The following is a 20682-nucleotide window of genomic DNA, read 5'->3' as shown; positions in this document are numbered from 1 at the left end:
TTGTCTTGTATTTGCGTCCATCTGTTATAATGACTAGCTAGTCGTGAGGAAGGAGGGGGAACCTAAACCAAGGCTTGGCTACTAACCACAGGGGCAAGGCCTCATGTCTTCCTAACAGTCAGCCAGATGCAGGAGTAATTCTGGTTTATCTCTACCAGCCTTTGTAGCCAGGAGCCGGATACCGACTCTTCTGTTTTGACTTCATTACTTACACTCACGCAGCTGAGAACCCAACTACTGAACGATTTCTGTGTCGGTAAGACTCTTTTATGCCCCTGTTTTGAGACGGCATTCAGTAATAGGAGGAAATCTTGTCCTTGAGTTTCTCTGAGAAATCTGACAATCTTTTTAACCGTGCTGAATCTTAAAATAGGAACCAATAAGAGGAGAAATTTGCTGTATGTCATGCCATCCATCTACGGTTGGAACTAGATGATGTTTAAGGTCCCTTCCAACCTAAACCATTCTATGATCAAATCAGAAAGTATTTGTAAGAGACTCCTTAGAGGAGTTTTTTTCCATTACCTATTGCTCCAATGAACTGTTAGCGCCTCCCAGCTGCCAAATAGTTTTTGAACAAATAAAATTCCAGATTTTCTGAACCTTCCTACAGAGGACGACCATCTTCTTCCCCTAGAGCTGTTAAAGACATTTCAATCGCTGCCGCAACTAACTGAGCTCTGGTAATAGATATAAATGTCCCTTTAGCTAAGCCATTTAAGTTTACTGTTTTGTTTGGTTTTTTAAAAACGAAAATAAACATCATGACTTCCTGTTCTCCTGAGCAATATTCAATTTACATACACTAATTCTGAACAGCAAGAAAATGGAGCTCATTCTGCCATTTACTGCCACTGTGGGACGCTGATTGCCAAATCATAGCTGTTAGCAGCTCTGTGCCTAGATTTCTCCTCACCTTTTGATAGTCCTCTTAAGCCATTTTGCAAAGTAAGCTGGCATTCTGAGTTCTCAGCGTCATTCCAGAATGATACCTGATGGATTTCCCGGTGTCTGACTGGTGTATTTGAAAAATGTTTTCCATTTCCCACTTGCATTTTAAGTTTCAGTGTTTCCATAGTTTCTTTTAATCGAGCATCCAAGTGGCTGATAGCCTCATCTGCTGGGAACTGATGTGTTATTTAAAACCTACTCCACTTGAACTGGTTCCTCTGTCACATCTCACAAAGATTGCCATGAACAAAACCTGACTAGCTATTGGAACGGATGCCTCAGGATGATGCTTTGAATATGCAGGGTTCTGAAAACATTTTTAAAATGCAAACACACCGATATTGTGTAATCTCATATTGTAATAACCACCATTCCACATGTCAGTTAAGAGGTGGTGTGCTGAAGAGAGAAATAACATCTGCGCGGAACACTGATAACAGTACTTTGGTTAATGAGTTTGTGCAACCTTCCATTCACAAAACTGAATCAATATATAGATGCCTTTCTACAATTTCAGGCTCAATAGAGGTGGGTTTTTTAATCATAACTTTTAGTATTTCCCATTTATTTTCAGTGTTTCTAAAGGCAGAAATGATTTCTTTTACTTTTTCCAAATGCAAGCTGTGCAAACCAAAGCACATCCACAATTTTGCTATAGTAGTTAAAAAAGCTCAGTGCTAAGTTGTGCTATTTTCCAGCAAGCACATGAAGCAGAAAAAGTACTAGTACGTGCATAAAGACAGCCAGCTACTTCAAAACTGCCCAGTAATTATGTGATTAGTTGCAACTGTTTTGCTGCCAGATCGTCCATCATACCCATGAAACAGAATTCACTGTAATTAGAAAGCACATTGCAACAACTGAGGAAAATTGCTCCGTTTAACAAGAGGCAGAAGCGTGTAGAGGGCTTGTGTACACAGGGTAACAAAGTTGTTCTAATGTCGCGTCATGTAATCTGAAATTAGGCCCAAAAGAGTTTGGCAATTCGGAAGGGGGAGAAGGGTTGCATACTGCAGGAGCTGCCACGCTTCCACTCTGATGGAATCAAGGACAACTTGTGCCAAACTGAAGATCTTACGATGATTCTTAGCACATTATAGAGAATACAGGTATCTTCACTGAATTTTCTTGCATGATTTATTTAAATACTAAACAGTGCTGGAAGGTACATCATCCATTTATTACCCGGCTGCACTACAGTTGCTCTGCAGGCCAGCAGAAATTCTCCCAAGTGCAGATTGACTTCTGCCCATAATCTTGAAAAGATCTTTAAAATGTTGTATAATAACTATTTTCTGATATTCTCATATCACAGAAGATACCACAGATCTTAGCAAGGACTGAGTTTCCTACATTTGTATCCGTGTTGGCTGTGATTTAAAAAAAAAACAACAAAAAAACATCAAAAAAGTGGGCCCCATGTGAAAGGCTCTTTCTTTTTACAAAAGTTAATTATATATAATCATAGCTGAGAATAGAAAGTGAGTGAACATTTCCATCTACCAAAAGTAAACCCGTGAAGAAGAATCAGCGCAAACCCTACAGTAAACGAGTACAAAAGCTTAAGCTACTTGACAGACTGGCTATATCCACTCCATTACCTGTCCAAATGGGAAAGCCAAAGTTTAAATTCTCAATAAAACATAACACCTGGGTACATATACAAAACCAAACGCAGAGGTTGGAAAGTGTTACTAATCATTAAAGATGTTTATGCTCTTTCTCTTGCATAAAGGTATCGCATGGCAATGTTGGGTCATTTTACTCACTTCCACCCACAGCTCAGGTTAGCCAATAAAGGATATTTTATTGATAAACCAAGTAACTCCATTCTTGCTACAACCACTTACAGCAGAGAAAATATAAATGGTAAAATGGGCATGTAAGGAAATTAAAAAGAAGAAACACTTCCCACCTTTTCGCGCACATTCTAAAAAGACAGAATATGAAAACCACAACCAGTGCACTACCCCTACAATTTTTCCAGTTGTTTTTAGTGAAAAATCGGAGCACCTGTATAAGCTGTTCCAGTTAGCTCCAATAAATAAGGGAGGTAACCTGTTCTGTATCATTTCTCCTAACCTTTGAGCTGCATGTGTAACTAGCTTTTCACAGGAAGACACATCTAGCTCCAAAAATTACATGCTGTAACCAGTATGTTCAATCCTCCAGTGAGCGGGAAACAAAAAAAAAAGACAAGAAATACTGGCAGCTCTTAATAAATATATGTGGAACTATATGTGGAACTGTGGAAATAATAATGTGGGAACCTGGACTGTCATTAATAATACATTCTGAGATTGTTCTCCTTTAAAATAACTGCTAGAAAATTTGCTTTTAAACTCACTTAAAATATTGCAGAGATTTAAATGATTTTTCTTAAAAACAAAACGAAAAAACCCCACCGAAAAACCCCGTAGCCAGTAGATGGTGCTACATTCAAGCGGTATTTCTAAAATATGCCATCACGTTCCGCATGCTGTCAAATTACTGCTTAATTCAATCGTTTCTAAACAGGGAACTATTTAAATCAGCATCTGTCCTGGCCTGCTCAGAAACACCAACTACAGGTCTCGCTCACTGACTGCTCCTGGTCTCATGCTCCTAATGATGCTAACGTCTCTCTTGGCTTCTAATCGCCATTATTGTCACTTTTGGCTTTATTAGTAGAAGCCGCTCTTTTCAGGAACAATACTGAGATATTGTGCCTCTCTGCATTTACATACTTCTGCTCATTTACTCTGAAATCTTGGGTCTGAGGCAATTAATTTTTTTCCACTCACTTCCCTGCAACCAGTACGTCAGCTAAGGTATTCAGCTTAACTCCTGAATTTCTAAATTATGGCATGATTATTATAGCAAACTGCGACAGAATTTCATCATCATAAAGGCTACTCCAGAACCGCTGATGAAATCATCTTGTTTAATGCATGAAAACCACATTTTTCAGCAGCATGTCTGAAATAGCCAGTCTACCACAGCAAAAGAGGCACAAAAAACATACACTCCTCTTACTCTGTCCTCTGCCCCGGCGACAAAACCTGCACAACACGTGTCCGTAGCAGGTTTCCTCTGAACCTGATGCAAGAGCCTCCAAAGCAAGGTCAGAGGAAGGCTTCTCAACTACACAACCCACCAATTGCCTGTAACAACAGAGAAGAGGAGTCTCATGAACTGTACCGTTGTCTTTCATTTGTCCTCTGTATCATAGAATCACAGAAACATAGAATCGCCTAGGTTGGAAGGGACCTTTCAGATCATCTAGTCCAACCATCAACCCAATTCTTGACAAAAACCATCACTAAACCGTATCTCTAAGCACTATGTCTATCCATCCTTTACATACCTCCAGGGATGGTGCCTCAACCGCTTCCCTGGGCAGCCTGTTCCCATGCTTAACAACCCTTTCAGTGTAAAGATTTTCCCTAATATTCAATCTAAACCTCCCCTGGCACAACTTGGTATGCTTGGGTTCTCTCTTTTAGAGAAGGTCGGTAACTGAGAAGACCCCATTTCCTTTGCTTCTTGTCAATTCTCAGGCACCTGTAATCCCTGGGGAAACATGCCCATATAAATCACTCCGCCTACAAAAGCTACATGTTCTGGGAGGGCTGTTCATACATAGATACAACATTATTCCATCAAATGCATTAAAATAATGCATAGGCAAATGGATTACACTAATGCATAGTTAAAAATTCTCCCACCAAAAATTCCAGTTTTGCCTAGAAGACGATGAAAATCAATCTATCTCAGAAAAAAAATAATTGATTTGGGCATCGTTCAGAAAGTTGACTGATTCAGCTTGCGTGTTTTGGCAAAACCTTCAACTGTAGCCTTCAAGAAACAGCACAGACGAGATATGGAACAATGAGCGTAGGAGTCCCAGTCCAATCTGCAGCCCATTCAAAAGGCTGCAAAAGCTGAATGAGGCCAAACTGGAACGTGTCCAGAAGACAAGCCTCAGCATCCTCCACACAGGTGATCTGTGACAGATGCAGCTTTTCCTCGCTGCCAGGCTGTAGCTTCCCATTATATTGCTCCTGTAACAACACAGTCTTGAATAGAAATGAATCATCAACGTCTACATCTACAGAAGGGAGATAAACACATTTCCCTATCCTACTGGGATAAGGAAAAGAAATAACAGGAAGTCAAGAGATGATCAGGTAATATGATGGTAGAAGTAGACAAGATAAGGACTCTTTCAGAGTATCACCATGGATGAAGCTGTTATAAAGTAACAGTGGAACTGTCTGAACAAGTACTGTGTTTTGGTTTTTTTAATACTGCTTAACTAATCAAGATCCAAATTTGATTGGGGGGGAGGGGCAGGAAGCACACATAAAGCGATAACCAGGATTTTAATAAGATGCTTTGCACTTTGCTGATGTTCCAGAAAGATGCAAACTCTGCAAGTTTCCTCTTGTAACTGTGTAATCTTATGGAAGGTAAATTATACTTGAACTAACACCCACTTCTGATGATCTGAATTAAGGACGTTTTATTTCATGTGCTTTTTAAAAACACATCATTAATATAATGCAATAATTATAGTCAAAGGGGGGAAAAATCAAAAAGAAGAGCACAGATCTGAAGTGCTTTATTTGAAGAGTAAATTTTATTTCAAGGTCAGCTGTATCAACCAAGACATAATACTTCTGCTTAGAAGAAAAATGAGAACAGAAGAAAACATGTGCCATACACTACACACACTTGGATACTTATAACAGTTTTGTTACAGTCAGCTATAATTTTCTTTCATACAGAAAAGCATTTACTTAATATACTGAAGACAAAAAGTTATCTGAAATTAATTGGTTACCACGTTTTGTTTTAAGGTCCCCCCACTGCTGCAGACTTCATCTCTGTACGAAGAGTTACATGAAGAAAACACAGCTCAACTTTACTGGATTTTCTTCATTCCTTCCTTTTCTTTGTACACTGCAGGCCAGAGTACGGCAGTCGACATCTGCACACGTTTGGAGCTATGCATTTTCCTCCATGTTGACAAGGTAGTTTACATACAGCTGAAATGAGACACCAGATACATAGTATGTCTGCAGCACAACACAGGATCATTTTTCTTCTTTGTCTCCCTGTGCTAGCAGAATTGTTCCCTGGTGATCGCACTGGGACAGTATAAATAAAAGCATAATGGAAGAACTGAAAAGCAATGCCTCTCAATTTATGGCATCATGGCCTTCACTGGAAAACAGCCACAGTACGTCTAGTCTTACTTATGCTCCATTCCCCCTTTAAAATACTATCATTTCTATTGTTCTTTAAGGCACAGGCTATTTTTGAGATGGATGCCTCCACGATAGCGAGAGAACAATAAAAATTCCTACTGAAATTTATTCAAGCCGGTTCTTGGATCCACATCCATGAGGAAACAGTTGCCACATACTCGATGATGCTCACACACTGCCCTTCTGTTCTCCCCCTCCCCCAAAAGAAGGGCAGCGGAGGACTGAGCAGGCACAGCTTCAGTTGTCCCCTAGCTACACACCAGTTCAGGTAACAAGCCAGGGGCTGTGGTTTGCTTTTGAGCATCTGTACCAACAGAAGTCAAACTGGATACAGATCTAGTTAGTTCAGGAACAGTTTCACATTAAGGACTTGAACACTTCTACATTCCCTGGTGCAGGGAACGGAGCTATACATTTTGTAAGTTCTTTGCATCTCCCATTCTTACCTTTTAATATCACCCTCTATCTCGATACACTGCTGAATACAAAGGATAAGCATTTTGCTGGTCAAATGGGAATGATAAAGTATTATTTATTAATGTTTCTTTGACTAAATATATTGCAGAAGAACTAACACTACCTGAACTGGATTCCCACAGCCACACAAAAATTTCAGATGCAGAGAAATTAATACGGAGACCTTGCACCTACGATATTGAATTCAACAGCAATGCTTAAATGAGCTTCTCTGTTTCCCAGAAAGCAAACGGAAAAACTTTCCTTTTGACAATCTCAGGATTCTTGCTTTTAGCATCAGGGCAGTGCTGTTACGAGCATACAAGGCCCCGCCAGAGAAGGGTAGGTTAAAGTCTTTATAATCACCATCTGCTTTTGTGAATCAAAATTTGGGAAAATGCAAGTGGTTGTTCAGCAAGAATGTCAGTCAGTACTAACTCTGATTACAGATGGCTTCCTCTTACTCTTTTAAGAGCACCTAGAGTTAATTCTGGTGACAGCCGCAAAGTGAGAAGCAAGTTTCAGTTTTCCATGTCCATAAAATTTAATGAAGCTTCTAACCCACATCAGTACTGATAGTGTTTCTGTAACAGCCATTTTCAGTTCTTTTATACTGGGGTCTCGGCTTATAGAAAGAATTTCAGAAATACTGACAAAACATACTAAGTAATGAATTTGGTGACAACCAAAATCTGAATCTGAATTTACTTAAGGTGGAAAAGTTCTGTCTTTCTGACCAAATTAAAAAGCTAACTATTCCTTATGCATACTTGTAAGATCCCCAGCATGCAGAAGCAGCTCTCGTTTACTATTCCAAGATACTTTCCTAGCAGCTTTGTTAGGCACTGAAGATTTGAACACTATATTGGTAAATCAAACAAGTACAGAAAAGGATAAACGAAAAACGTCAGAAGTCATTTACCTAAGTGACATGCTCCACCAACCCATCCAGCTGGACAGCTACAAATCCCAGGAGCCACACAAGCTCCATTATTCCGACAACCTTGAGGACAAATTGCTAGAAGAAAAGAATGGGTAAGTCAGCAGGATTTATAAAACTGATACAAAAGAATTCTGACAGAATGAAGGATTCAGGATGATACAAATCAAAATGGCAAAACACATCTTCTTCCAGGCCAGATAATCAACTGGTATAACTCTAAAGGCATTTCCAGGACCACGTAAATGGAAAAAAATACATAGTACTGTGTTAAGAATTTTAGTTTAAATGTTACACTTTAATGCAAAATTGACACTAGTTTCTCGGAGTATGTAGCAATAATGCAGGTCCTTCATTTCAATAGTAATGCAATGACATTTCCATAGTTAGCCTCTTAATCATTTTAAAATGTTTTTGTTACTGCAGTTATATTTTTAATAAATATAAATATTTTCATTATGTAAATACGCAAGGTACTGTGAATGACCCATGCCATGATAATGTCACCTTATTATCCTCATTTAATAGCAAAGTAATACAGGCATCTTAACTGAGAGAACAGTTCCTTCAAACTTTTCTCCAAGGAGAAAGACAGGGTTTAATTTGGTTTGTGGGTTGTATACTGCTTTTTGTACAAACCAAATGAGTAAGAATTCTCTTCTCAAGAATGCAGGGATAAACAACCAAGACTGCTCCAGTGATGAGTCTAGTAAATTATTTTTATTTCTAGTGCCCTCTCATCAGGCTGCCATCAGGACTTGTTTAGAGGCCCTAGAGACTTTAGCATTCAAGTCACCCGTGGTACAAAAAAAGCACATGAATGTAGATACCCACCTTCTTGGCATCTTGATCCTGTCCAGCCAGAAGCACAAAGGCACTTCACAACTCCATTGACAGAGATGCATTCGCCACCATTTTGACAGCCTCCTTCACAGCTTACTGCAGAAGAACAGCATACACAGAGCATTTCAAAAGCAGCATAGGTCTTCAACTAATTATCTTTAAACAGCTGGTCTATCATCAACTGCTTGTTTTATCACATCTGCAAAGACTGAAATTTCAACTATTCAGAGCAAGGCACAGTTCTATAAGGAGCGAATGTGTATGACACAACCACGTCTGCAAATGCCAACTCAAAATGCAGTTAAAACTAAGCATGTGCTTAAAAGCTTGTTGAGCTTTTAGCCTGAGAGTACCAACAAACAAACACGATTATCGCTATGGCACAGCTCCTCCCCTCCCCAACTGTGAACCAGCTGTTCATCAGCTACACCACTGCTCATCAGCTACACCACAGTAACTCCTAACAGGCACATTCTTATCAATCTTGCCAAATCACAGCTGATAAGTCAATAACATGTGGTCAAGGATTCACTTATTTCTTTATCTGATATGACCTACACATAAGAGGAGGAAGAAGAGATAGGGATATTACTTTGGCAAATGACTATAGTCGAGTGGTGCCTTCCCAAACACCAACTATCTAAGTCAGCCTCCTCATTCCAGAATTGTTCTACATGTCAAAGCCCTGAAGGCCTCATTAATAAAGCATTATTTGTGCCACGACATATGATTGGTATCAACTGTGGTGTGGACCGTCTTTGAAATACGGCATAATTACTGTTCTGCACAATCAAGCACATCCTTTCACAAGCATGAATGTAAACATACACAACACCTTCACTGATTTGAAGAGAAACAACTATCCCTCATTATATGGATATCTTATATCCTTATATATATAATGAGGGATATAATGAGGATATCCCTCATTATAAGGATGTCTGCTTGATACTTGGTACCAAAAAGTCCAAATCTCTGTTCTACTGCAAATTTTGGGCATGAGTTCAGCTAACAGATTTTTGGCACAAATGCTGAACATGCAAGGACATGCAAGTCAACTCCAGCACAGCTAGAAAAGCTCTTCAAAGCTTGTTTGCATATTTCTTTGGCACACAGCATAAGTTAACGTATTTAATATTGATTGTATTCGATTGATTGCGATAAGTGGGAGAAGTGCCTGAAGACTGGAGGAAAGCAAATGTCAATCCAATCTTCCAAGAAGAGCAAGGAGGACCCAGGGAACTATAGGCTGGTCGGCCTCACCTCAGTCCCTGGTAAGGTAATGGAACACTTGATCCTGGAAACCATTTCTAGGCACATTAAGGACAAGAGAATCATCAGAAATAGTCAGCAGGGCTTCACTGTGAGGGTGACCAAGCACTGGCACAGGTTACCCAGGGAAGTTGTGAAGTCTCCATCCTTGGAGATGCTCAAAAGTTATCTGGACATGGACCTTGGCAACTGGCTCTAGGTGTCCCTTCTTGAGCAGGGGGTTGGACAAGATGACCTCCAGAGATCCCTTCCAACCTCAACCATTCCGTGATTCTGTGTGATTCTGTAACAGCACATTGCGCCGCAATGCAGTTTTGTATATCCAAGCTCCATATGCCATAGTACTGCCCCTTAAAGGTGAACACAAGGCTGTCCCTTGCCTTACAGGGATAACATGATAATGAATACAAGTAGGACTTTTAGCCAGATACAAATACAATTCTAGACTTGTAGTTATTAGCATAAACTGAACCCTCACTCTGCTTTGCCTATTTAAGCAGTACCTCTCACCTTACTTCTAATTCAGGCTCTTCTGAGAAGGTCAAGTTCCCTCTTCTGTACAGACCCCACAAACCTACACTTTCAGTTGGCTTTTAAGAAATTTTTTTTAAAAAATCTTATTGCTGGAAAATGATGCTGACCATGCTCCAGTTTACCTCATTGCTGTCAAGACTGTTATGTCTACTTAAAATGAATAGTTATTTCCCAACGTATTACATAGCAGCACTGTGTTATACAGATCTTCATTAGAAGACACTTCCTCCTCTTTCTTATTCTTCTACAATGTTAACAATTTTGATATAAAATTATTATCACTGGCAGTTGAATTCCCCTTCAGTCAACATACCAGAGCTACAGTTCAAACTTCTGCAAACTTAGACATACGTTACTATGTTAGGTACACTAGGACCATGCTTTCTTCACAAAATACCAAATACAGCTTTATTAAAAAATTAAACAACAAAAAAACCCAAACAAACCCCACCCCAGACAACCCAACAAGAAGACTCCAGAGAGCTGCAGAAGATAGCCAAGGTCCTTCCCCAAGTACCAACAAGGTTACGCTCCAAGTAAACTCCTGTAGCTATTTCACATTTGAAGGAAATAAAGAAAATGCCCACAGAATAAACATCAAACGTAAATTGAGAATCCTGTGAGGTGTTGCTAGCTGCTGTGACCACAGTCAGACAGAATGCTTATTAAGTTCTCAGCACAGTGATGACTGCCCGACTAATTTATCAGCATCTATGCAAAAAGAACTTTTAGAACTTTTTAAGTGCCAGTTTCAGACTTCTCCTCTGAAAGGAAAACAACGCTTTTTTTTCCTTCAGTCTCTGGGAATACCATTTTCCCCTCAAACTATTTCAAGTTTGCTTCCCCTTTTATCCCAGAACTCAATTTATCATAAATAGTCTAATCAGTTCATAACAATGTTTTTTTGGATTGCCTTTTCCAATCCATGCATATAGTCAATAGGCTTCACAAAACCATAAAAACTGGTCTTTGCTACTCCTCATCTCTGTCATCTCCCATCACCTATCAACAATACATTGCCATGCACATCTTCAGTGACTTACCCTCAATATTACATCTTGCAAATACTGCACAAAAGTTTCAGCCACCTACTATAGAAACATGTGTCTATACAAGTCAGCTCGTTGAACTATTTAGAAAGAGTCTGTTATAGAGCTAAACAGAATATTTACATAACACATAAAGAAGGTATTTTACAAGGGACAAAATTCTCTCAGATTCTCCCAACACATTTCAGTACATATACTCCACCCCCTTCTCCTGCAAGCACGCAGATCCTCTAGGCCATACATTTTTTGACAGTAAGGTCAGAGATCTAAGGAATTAAGGTCATTATTTCAAGTGCATTAGATCCTGGACTCGAGGAGGTCCAAATTAATTTTGTATGTTTTCAAACTTCTTGTCTTTCCAAACTACCACTTGTTTGGGTTTTACTCACCTTTATGACAGTATCTACCCCCATAGCCAGGTGGACATCTGCATTTTCCAGGTCTGAGGCACTCCCCACCATTTTTGCATTTTGGATAACATGTGGCTGTAAGACAGATAACAAACCAATCTTGGATAAATACTGGTAAAGCTTATCAAAATTACTACTTAAGCACATAAAAAAAAATTGCTTTATTTTAGTCTCTGAGCACTCAGTTTGCCTTCACATTTCCTAAGATATATCTGCCCTGCCATCCCACACTGCCAATCAGGTGAAATAGTTTCCCTGAATAGAGAGCACTCCACCATTTTAAGCTTTTAAACACTCAAAACTAAGGAAGCTTTTGGACCCTAGACAGAATAGAGAGAAGAGAGTGCCATACTGAAAAGGAACAAAGGAACACAGCTGGACTGCCAAAGAAGCTTTTGATAATTGAAGTCACGAAATGACAGGTGAGAAAAGAGGTGATAAGAAGAAATGACTTAATAAAAAATTCTGCAGCTTCAGTGGCACCTTCCGATTCTTAAGATGTAACATCATACTTAACTCTTTACTGGATTCCTACATATCTCTCCAGAAAAACTACGTGCTTGTTTCATCACACCTATTCTCTAAAATGTCTCCAGAAATAAGTCAGCACTTTCTTCTCCTCCATCCTTTTTTTTTTTTTGCCTCAGTTTGCCTCTCAGAAACCTTTCTGAAGTGTACAGTGTTTGTTTAGAAATCACCTGAGATAAATGCAACTGTTTGTTTGTCATAACTGTAATTATCTGTTGGGAGAAAAGCATCTATGATCATCACAGACCCTGCAACTTTTTCAATGCTGACAGCTTGGACAAGTTGGATAAGGCACAAATAAAAATCTTAATTTTGCAAAATTCTGTGTAAATCCAGTCAGATTGAAAATAAATTACTTATCACATAGCTCTCCTTGCTACTCATAAATCATTCTTGAATCAGTCCTGGTGTCTGAGAAGACATTTGTTTATTCACACACAGATTTTAGAAACCCATGTGTTTCAGAGAGTCTCATCTGAATTAACTGCAGGTGTGAGAGGAGTTCTCTACATCATATTGCTTTATCCTTTGACTGGATGGGTGAGAAGTCTGAAACAGAGGGAAGAAAAGGGAAAAGATGAGCAGTGAATAACACCACACTGATTTTGCCCTCAGATGCTCATTGCACTCATAAGCAAACCAACTGAAGATTAGACGATTTTTCACGTTAGTATCTGTAGAATGAGTATTTGCATGCAAATAAAGGACACAGACACATGTGAAAGGACCATTCAGCACTCAGCACATTGGAAATGCCATATAAGAGCTGTCAATTTAAGAAAACCTCTATTTCTGTGTTATTTCACATAGTCTTATAAAGTTTACTTTACCTATTTATGCTAGAAGATACTGGCAGTGATATCTGAATTTCACTGTGAAGTCACGTACACAGAGTCAGAAAGCAGCCCTGACGTGAAGATTTAATACTTAAATTCGATACCACTTGCACAAAGAAGAAAAAAGTTAACTTATCTCAGTGAGTTTTCTTGACAGAACAAGAGATGAAGCTTCATTTATCCAACTTTTTTTCTGTATTGATGACCTTATCAGAGCTAGCATTCAGTGGTTCCTTTAACAATACCAGACAGTTCACCTCTCTGGTTCAAAAATGGATATGCATCTCTGACAATCGTTCACACCTTCTCTAAACCCTGGGGTCCAAGAGTTGTTTGTAACAGTGCAAACTGCAGAGTTATTCATCCCCAATATGCAGCGCATTAGCTGCACATCATTTGTCACCACCTGCTAGCCTTAGCTTCTAAATAAAACAATGTTCCATGAATGATTATGGTCCTGAATGAAGTTTTCAGCATCACATTTCAGAGTTTAAAAAAAAATAATAAAAAAGAACACATTTTAGATGAAGGAAATTGAGAAATAAAACAACTACCGTACAAACTATATTACCTCTTCACACAGGACAAGATGTAAGGCAAAAGAACTTCTCCTGATAGTGTTTTTTAGCAATTATTAGCCCCAATGCTCTGTAGTTAAAACTTTTGAAGAAAGGAATTAGAAATTGGGCTTGTTATATTAAACAGGGTTTAAACTGAAACTCTTCTTGCCAGCGTATACTTTTGCATACTGGTGACAGTTTCAAAGATACTTTGTCTCCCAGGGGAAACCAACAGGAACAAACTTCAGTTCACCCCAGCTTTATGCCTCCCACCATGGAAATGGGATGTACGAATGATTCTGTGCATCAGGTTCTGAAAGCTGTCCAACCTCGAAAAGCACCTTTCCTTACTCAGGCGAGTATTGAAACATGCACAGAGAAAATGATAGAAGGAAGCAGATGCAGAAGCCTATCCAGTCAGTAGATGTCTACCCAATGTGTAAATGGTAGAACGCAACCTACCGACCACACAGCCATTTCCATCGGCCGGGTCTACTCACCTACGTGAGCGTCCTCATAGAGGAGCTGGCTCTTGGTTGTGCTCTATCAGTTGGCTGTCATTGCCTCGCCTCACCAGAAAACGGGTGTCTCTACCCCTCTTCTTCCACCCCACCTTGTCTGTGTCCTCCCCAGCACCTGACCACCGCCGCCTCTCACCGTACCCAGACCCGAGCTCCTCACACCTTCCCGGAGGGATGCCTTGCAGGCAGGCCGGCAGCTCCCAGGGCTCACACCCACGCCCAGCCCTGTCCAGGCCAAGCCACGTCCCCAAGGACCACCACGCACCGCCGACGGGACCCCGCCGCCACCCGCACCGGCACCCTCCCCCCGCCGCGGTGCGAGGCCGGGCCGTTACCGTGCTGGCAGCGCTCGCCCTCGTAGCCCTTGGAGCAGAGGCAGGTGCCGTTGGCCAGGCAGAGCCCGCCGTGCTGACAGCGCGGGCTGCAGGCCGCCGGCGGGCCCGCGGCGAAGGGCAGGGCCGCCCCGCCGGCGAGCAGAGCGCCGGCCCCGCTGCCGCCCCGCAGCCCCCACAGCGCCAGCCAGAGCAGCAGGCGGGGCAAAGCCCGGCCGCCGCCGTCCCGCCGCGCCATGGCCCGGGCGCCTCGCCCGCCCGGCAGCCGCTGGCTCGGGCAGCTCGGTCCGCTCCCCGCGGCCGCCTCCTCTCCGCTCACTCCCTTTCACCCCCCGCTCCTTCACGCCCCCCTCCCTTCTCCCCTCGCCGTTCTTTACCACTCCTCCTCCTCCTCACCCCCGCTTCAGCGCCGGCCTCCCCCCCGCCTCGCCTAGCCTAGCCGCCCCCCGCGGCCCGCCAGGGCGGGTGGAAGCCCCACCCGGGTGCCGGTGAGGGGCAGCGGGGCAGGGCCGGGGCTGCCGGCAGCGTCCTTCCGTCGGTCGACCGGGGGCGCCCGCGGGGCCTGGCGGCGGTGGGTGAGGGAAAGCGGGCCCGGGGGGTCCCTGGCCCCGAGCCCACCGCCGGCAGACTGGCAGCCACGGGGCCGGCAGGTACCGGGGCTGATCCCTACGCAGGCCACGCAGCCCGCCTTCGCACGGAGGCCGGCAGCGGGCCATGCCGTTCGGTGGCCCTGCCACCCGTTTCCAGGATGGCACTGCGCTTGCCATCTGACTGACCTCCCTCCCTTCCTCTTCACTGCCCTCCGAATCTCTAGTTTCTATTCACCTTCATCTTTAAAGTCACCATGAAACGTGAATATCACCACACCGACATTTAAGGGTGATTCGAGAGAGACATACCGAACTCACTGCCACTTGGCAGATGGGAAAGCGGGAAGAATGAGTTTCATGCTGCCACCTCATCCAGCGTGCCACCTCTGGGAATGGCTTGAATACCATTCCATGACAAATAAAATAGCCATATATTCCAGGTCAGTTGTGAAAATGTCTTCGGTTGTAAGAATGCAAACGTAGATGATCAGAAAACATTTCCTCTCGCCCCATTCTTTCCTGTCTCTCACAAGCATGTCTTCCAGTGCTTAAAGGGGGCCTACAGAAGAGGTGGAGAGGGACTCTTTACCAGGGGGTGTAGTGATAGGACAAGGGGTAATGATTTTAAACTGAAAAAGGGCAGATTTAGATCAGATATTAGGAAGAAATTCTTTCCCGTGAGGGTGGTGAGGCACTGGAACAGGTTGCCCAGAGAAGCTGTGGCTGCCCCATCCCTGGAAGTGTTCAAGGCCAGGCTGGATGGGGCTTTGAGCAGCCTGGTCTAGTGGGAGGCATCCCTGCCCATGGCAGGGGGGCTGGAACTAGGTATCTTTAATGTCCCTTCCAACTCTAACCATTCTATGATTTTAAGTGTTTCCCAGAGAAGGCACACACTTTCAATGCCACAATTGAGCTCAAGGGAAATTTGTCAGGTGAGTTTGATTGACCAATAGTAATCAAAGGATAGTATAAACATCTATGTAAAGCTTCTACAGAAAAGTGAAATAAACCTCATGCCTTTTGAAAAACTAAGGAAACAAACAACAACTCTGTCTTCAACGGTGAGTTCTGACTTTGAATTAGTTTTGCAGTGGCATAAACCAGCTTAATTTGTCACCTAGATGAAGCAGTAATATGGTCTGTAGCTGAATTCACGTTGACTGGAAATTAATATTTGTGTAATTGCTTGATGGAATAAAAGGCAAAAGTACTTTTGCTGGAAAAGTGGCTTTGATCCCTTTTCACACCTACAGAGTGTGGAGCATACAGTTCCCAGAGGGAGTAAAATACAAGGCAAATCTGTTAGTGATTGTATGAGGTGCTGTCTGGCTTCTTGAAAAGATTAAGACATGTAATGTGATGTTTGCGAGACTGTATCTAGTCTTTCAAAGAGCAAAGTAACATGTTAAATGATTAAACAAAAGAAGCCTAGAAGTGCAATACTAAATAATTGCCCAAAACGGGCACAATTCCCCTCTTGCTTGTACCTAGGCAACCGAAGAAACTTTTAGATGGTACATAGATACAATTAGATTCATCCCGTGCAAACCCATGTTGCAAATATCCTTTCATGTAGTACTGATTCTGCAAAAAAAACAGTGGTCCAATTACTCGTGCATAAGTTGCCATAGCCTGTAAATTTGCTATCTAGAAAAAAAACATCCAAACACCTTTTTTTTTTTTTTTTTTTTTTTTTTTTTTTGCCATTCCAGTTGTGGTGGGGAGAAGAAGGTCTCCTATTTTCATATACAGTATTCCCTCTTGCGAGTACAAGGGTAATTGGATTGTGCAGTGAGAGCACTCTTGGTAAGATTGCTTGCCAGAAATATATTGGGGAATAAATTCGTCCCAAAAGGAATAGCTTTGTTTATGCCAGCCCCGTAAGAGCAAAAGAAGAGAAGAAAAGAACTGAGAGGCTGACTCTGGGCTGTATTGTTCTCTGGGTATATCATAATTTTACACTTCCTTGACTTCTGCCAATAATTTTGATCATATTGAGTTCTTCGCAGAATTATTGTTCTATTTTTGTCTTTTCTCTGGCTTAATGTGTAAGTGTGCCTTTCTGATATTAATGCCTAGCAACAATGCATTCATACAGAATCCTTTTCAGGTTTTCACAGCTATTCTTCATTATTCATGTAGAGAGTCTGATTTTTAAAGTACTATTTATTTTCAGTCCCATACCCCAGCTTCCCTATTCCAAAAGATGACTTCTGGTGGCTCAGGTTAATTAAGAGCCCTTTTTTTTTATTATTTCTCTCCAGGTTTCCTTTGAGGATCTCAATATAATTAATACGAAAGAAAATAATCAGATTTGGAAATATGGCAAGTGCCCCTTTAGTGGAGATAATTAAATGCAAAAACTATATTAAATAATCTTGCCCAGGTGTTCCGTTGAATGAAATAAATTTGTTTAAACATTATCTTCTGTAGGAAGGATTAGACTGCTTCACCATCTTTGTGCATCTAAATTAATCTCAGGGCTTATCAAATTTGCTGAGTGCGTGTCTGCATTTTAAAGGGATTGTGTCATGTTAACAGAAGTTCTCACCGAAAACAGAAATGCTTCCAGGCATCTGACATGCTTTAGCCTTAGAAGCACAATCTGATAAAAAAAGGCGGCAGTTAATGGAGTTGCTAACTAGAGAGTCAGACAAAGAGAATTCACATTCATTCATTGAAGTCACAATGGTTATATCATAGAGTCATGGAACTGGGTTGGAAGGGACCTTAAAGATCATCTAGTTCCAGCCCCCCTGCCCTGGGCAGGGACACCTCCCACTAGACCAGGCTGCTCAAAGCCCCATCCAGCCTGGCCTTGAACACTTCCAGGATGGGACATCCACAGCTTCTCTGGGCAACCTGTTCCAGTGCCTCGCCACCCTCACAGTGCAGAATTTCTTCCTAATATCTTATCAAAATCTACCCTCTTTCAATTTAAAACCGCTACCCCTCATCCTATCACTACACTCTCTGATAAAATGTCCCTCCCCATCTTTCCTGTGGGCCCCCTTTATGTACTGGAAGGCTGCTGTAAGGCACATGGCAATATATTGTGGGAATAAGGACACTCATCTGGAGTTTGGGATTCTGCTCCCTGTAAGGCAGAGCAGGCACAAGGACTAGGCTCTTCCATAACTCCATGGCTACTCCATACCCCACTTCTGGCCGTCTTAGAGCATGTGAATGTGTCTCTTGCTTATGTCAAACACTTTTGTTTCATTACAGTGTGAAAAATATTAAAGAAGTATAAGCTCAGATCTTCATGTGCCATGTGATTTTATGAGTCAGCCAGCTGTAATACAACACAACTTGCTCTCAAAAGTACTGACTCGTAAGGAAATGATAAGCCTAGAAATCAGCATACGAAATTTTAGAGGATGCGTGTGCAGTGGTGATGCACAATAATCTAATAAGGTGTCGGTAGCTCGTTAATCAAGTAGATTTGCTGGGGTGAGAGGTAATGTTAGGAGGTGTATTACACAGCTAACCTCTTTCCTAGCACTGTGCAGTGTGCGAGGTTCAAAGCTCTGATACAATCATGGCTGCACTGGTACAGCTGGACTCAGTGCTGTGCTTAGTTACATTTAATAATGTGTCATCCAGAGCTGATACTTTGTTTATCACTGTAGCATCACAATTAGCACCCACATTTATAGTTACTTTTCAGCATAATTTGATCTCCATGCTCTCATGGGTAGCTGAACCACCAGGTGATGAGACAGTTAAGTGGCATTGATCACAGCTGTATCCCAACTCAAGTCCACGTCAAATCTTTCAGATAATAGGGACTTATGAGCAACATCAGTCTTCTTTGTTGACAGTTTGAATACTGATCTGTCTTCCAGTGCAAGTGGGCTACGGTGGCATTTGAAAAATACGTATGAAAGTCACTATAATTCTGTAAAAGAAGGAAAATGATACATGGATATATTTTCAAACATACCCATGTGTGAATTAGGTAAGCAGAAATATTATATGTGTACAGACTATGTACAAACATTCGTCCACAACTGCCATGTACATCTCTTGTTGGTGTCCAAAATTAAGGGCCTCTATGGATTGCATATACAGATTGTCACCATTAGTGCACCTAGCCCTGATTTCATAATATGAAGCCCTATTTTAATTTATCTGAAACAAATACATTAATCTGAAGGATGCCAGCCCCGTAGGCTACTTTCGAAACCATTATTCTAATAAGTAATTTTCTTCCCATAATGGCAAACTCTCAATGTGTGATGTTTAGTCAACAAGACCGATGTGCACTGAAGTACTCATTCACAGATTTATCTTGCTTACTAGATAGAAACATGGGAATGTTATATGTTAGTGAGATATTACAGAATTTACACTTTAGTAATTGCAATTAGTTATAAATCTCTCATATTGTCACCTTTCCTAGGCATTTCCAATTAGAGTGCAGAATAAATCTGTGCCTGGGGAGTCTGGGTGTCCCAAAGCAATGCAGGAGTATTGTGAAAAGACCAGCCAGGCTCCCTAGAAACAGTTTAGCTCCGTTTGAAGCTCTGTTTTATGCAAGACAAGGTCACCCAGTCACTACTCTCTCTTTTGAATCCTGGAAATAAATTACATGACAGGGAAAGAAACAATGTTTCTTTTGCCCATTAAAAGATTACTGAGCAAAAGATCAAGGCTTGTCTTATTCCCTGAGAAAGAGCTCAGCTTTCAGCTGTAACCTTAATTTCTTGTTGGATCTGATTCTGTCTTTCGGGCATGTTTGGTGGTGACTAAGCTAAGAAATCTTCCATTTCTGCAAAGCGGTTAGGCCAGTGGCCCTTTATCTGACTTCACAAACATAAAGCATTGCTTCAAAGTTGCAATTTTGTAAAGCAAGGCCCTAATCTTCTGCTGCAGAACACCTTCGTTAGCAGCTGCAATGTAGAGGGACCAAATGTTTACATAAATATTGCCCAATTTAATTTTGAAAGCTGAGGTTAGTCTCACTATAACTAAGGAATTTTCTGCTCATGCTATAGGTCTTAAGATCAGCCCCGTTCTATAGATGCACCATTTGAAAGATGCTGAGCAGACACCCACCAGCGGAAACGAAACCTGTGATTCACATACAAAAATTACTGTTAAGAACCAAAGTCCAGATAAAGCAAGACTGAGACACAAGTTTTAAGTATCACATCCAGCTTCCTTTAGAGCCATCTGGAAACCTCCTTATTTTCTGCAGCACCATGGTACCAGGCCCTACATCCCCACAAATAAAGGGCATGATGTTGCAAGGCACCAGGTACCTGGAATTTTTATTTGGCCTGAAGTTTAAAGGGCTCAGTATCTCACAAAGCCATCAAAGTCAAACTGAAATAGTCCTCTTCTGTCCTCTTTTCTCTCCACACTGTATTCTGCTGAGTTGCTTAAGTGGGCTTGCAAGCAAATGAAAAGAATTTGATTTCCTCACTACTCGTGGGCTCTCAACCATATCCCTCATAAATAAATGATTTTTTTTTTGGTCAGTGAATCTTATATTTTGCCCTCAAAGAAATTCGGCATAATATCCAGTGAAAAGAATAATTGAATAGCATTTGGTATAACTATTGACTATAACTCAGATACCACACCACTGCACACAGTATAA

General features: G+C 41.4%; 1 protein-coding gene across 1 annotated transcript; it reads right to left on the bottom strand.

Annotated features, from left to right (window-relative positions):
- Positions 1-5538: 5538 nt before the first annotated feature.
- Positions 5539-14807, bottom strand: LOC141738242 (uncharacterized). Its single transcript, XM_074573442.1, has 5 exons — positions 14488-14807; positions 11687-11782; positions 8434-8538; positions 7582-7677; positions 5539-5981 (listed from the first exon to the last, which is right to left on the bottom strand). The coding sequence occupies exons 1-5, from the start codon at positions 14720-14722 to the stop codon at positions 5872-5874; spliced, it is 642 nt and encodes a 213-aa protein (XP_074429543.1). The 5' UTR covers positions 14723-14807; the 3' UTR covers positions 5539-5871.
- Positions 14808-20682: the final 5875 nt, after the last annotated feature.

The sequence above is a fragment of the Larus michahellis genome, chromosome 2, assembly GCF_964199755.1.
Source record: "Larus michahellis chromosome 2, bLarMic1.1, whole genome shotgun sequence".
NCBI lineage: Eukaryota > Metazoa > Chordata > Aves > Charadriiformes > Laridae > Larus > Larus michahellis.
The sequence above is the reverse complement of the archived record's forward strand: the minus strand, read 5'-3'. Positions and strand labels throughout refer to the sequence as shown.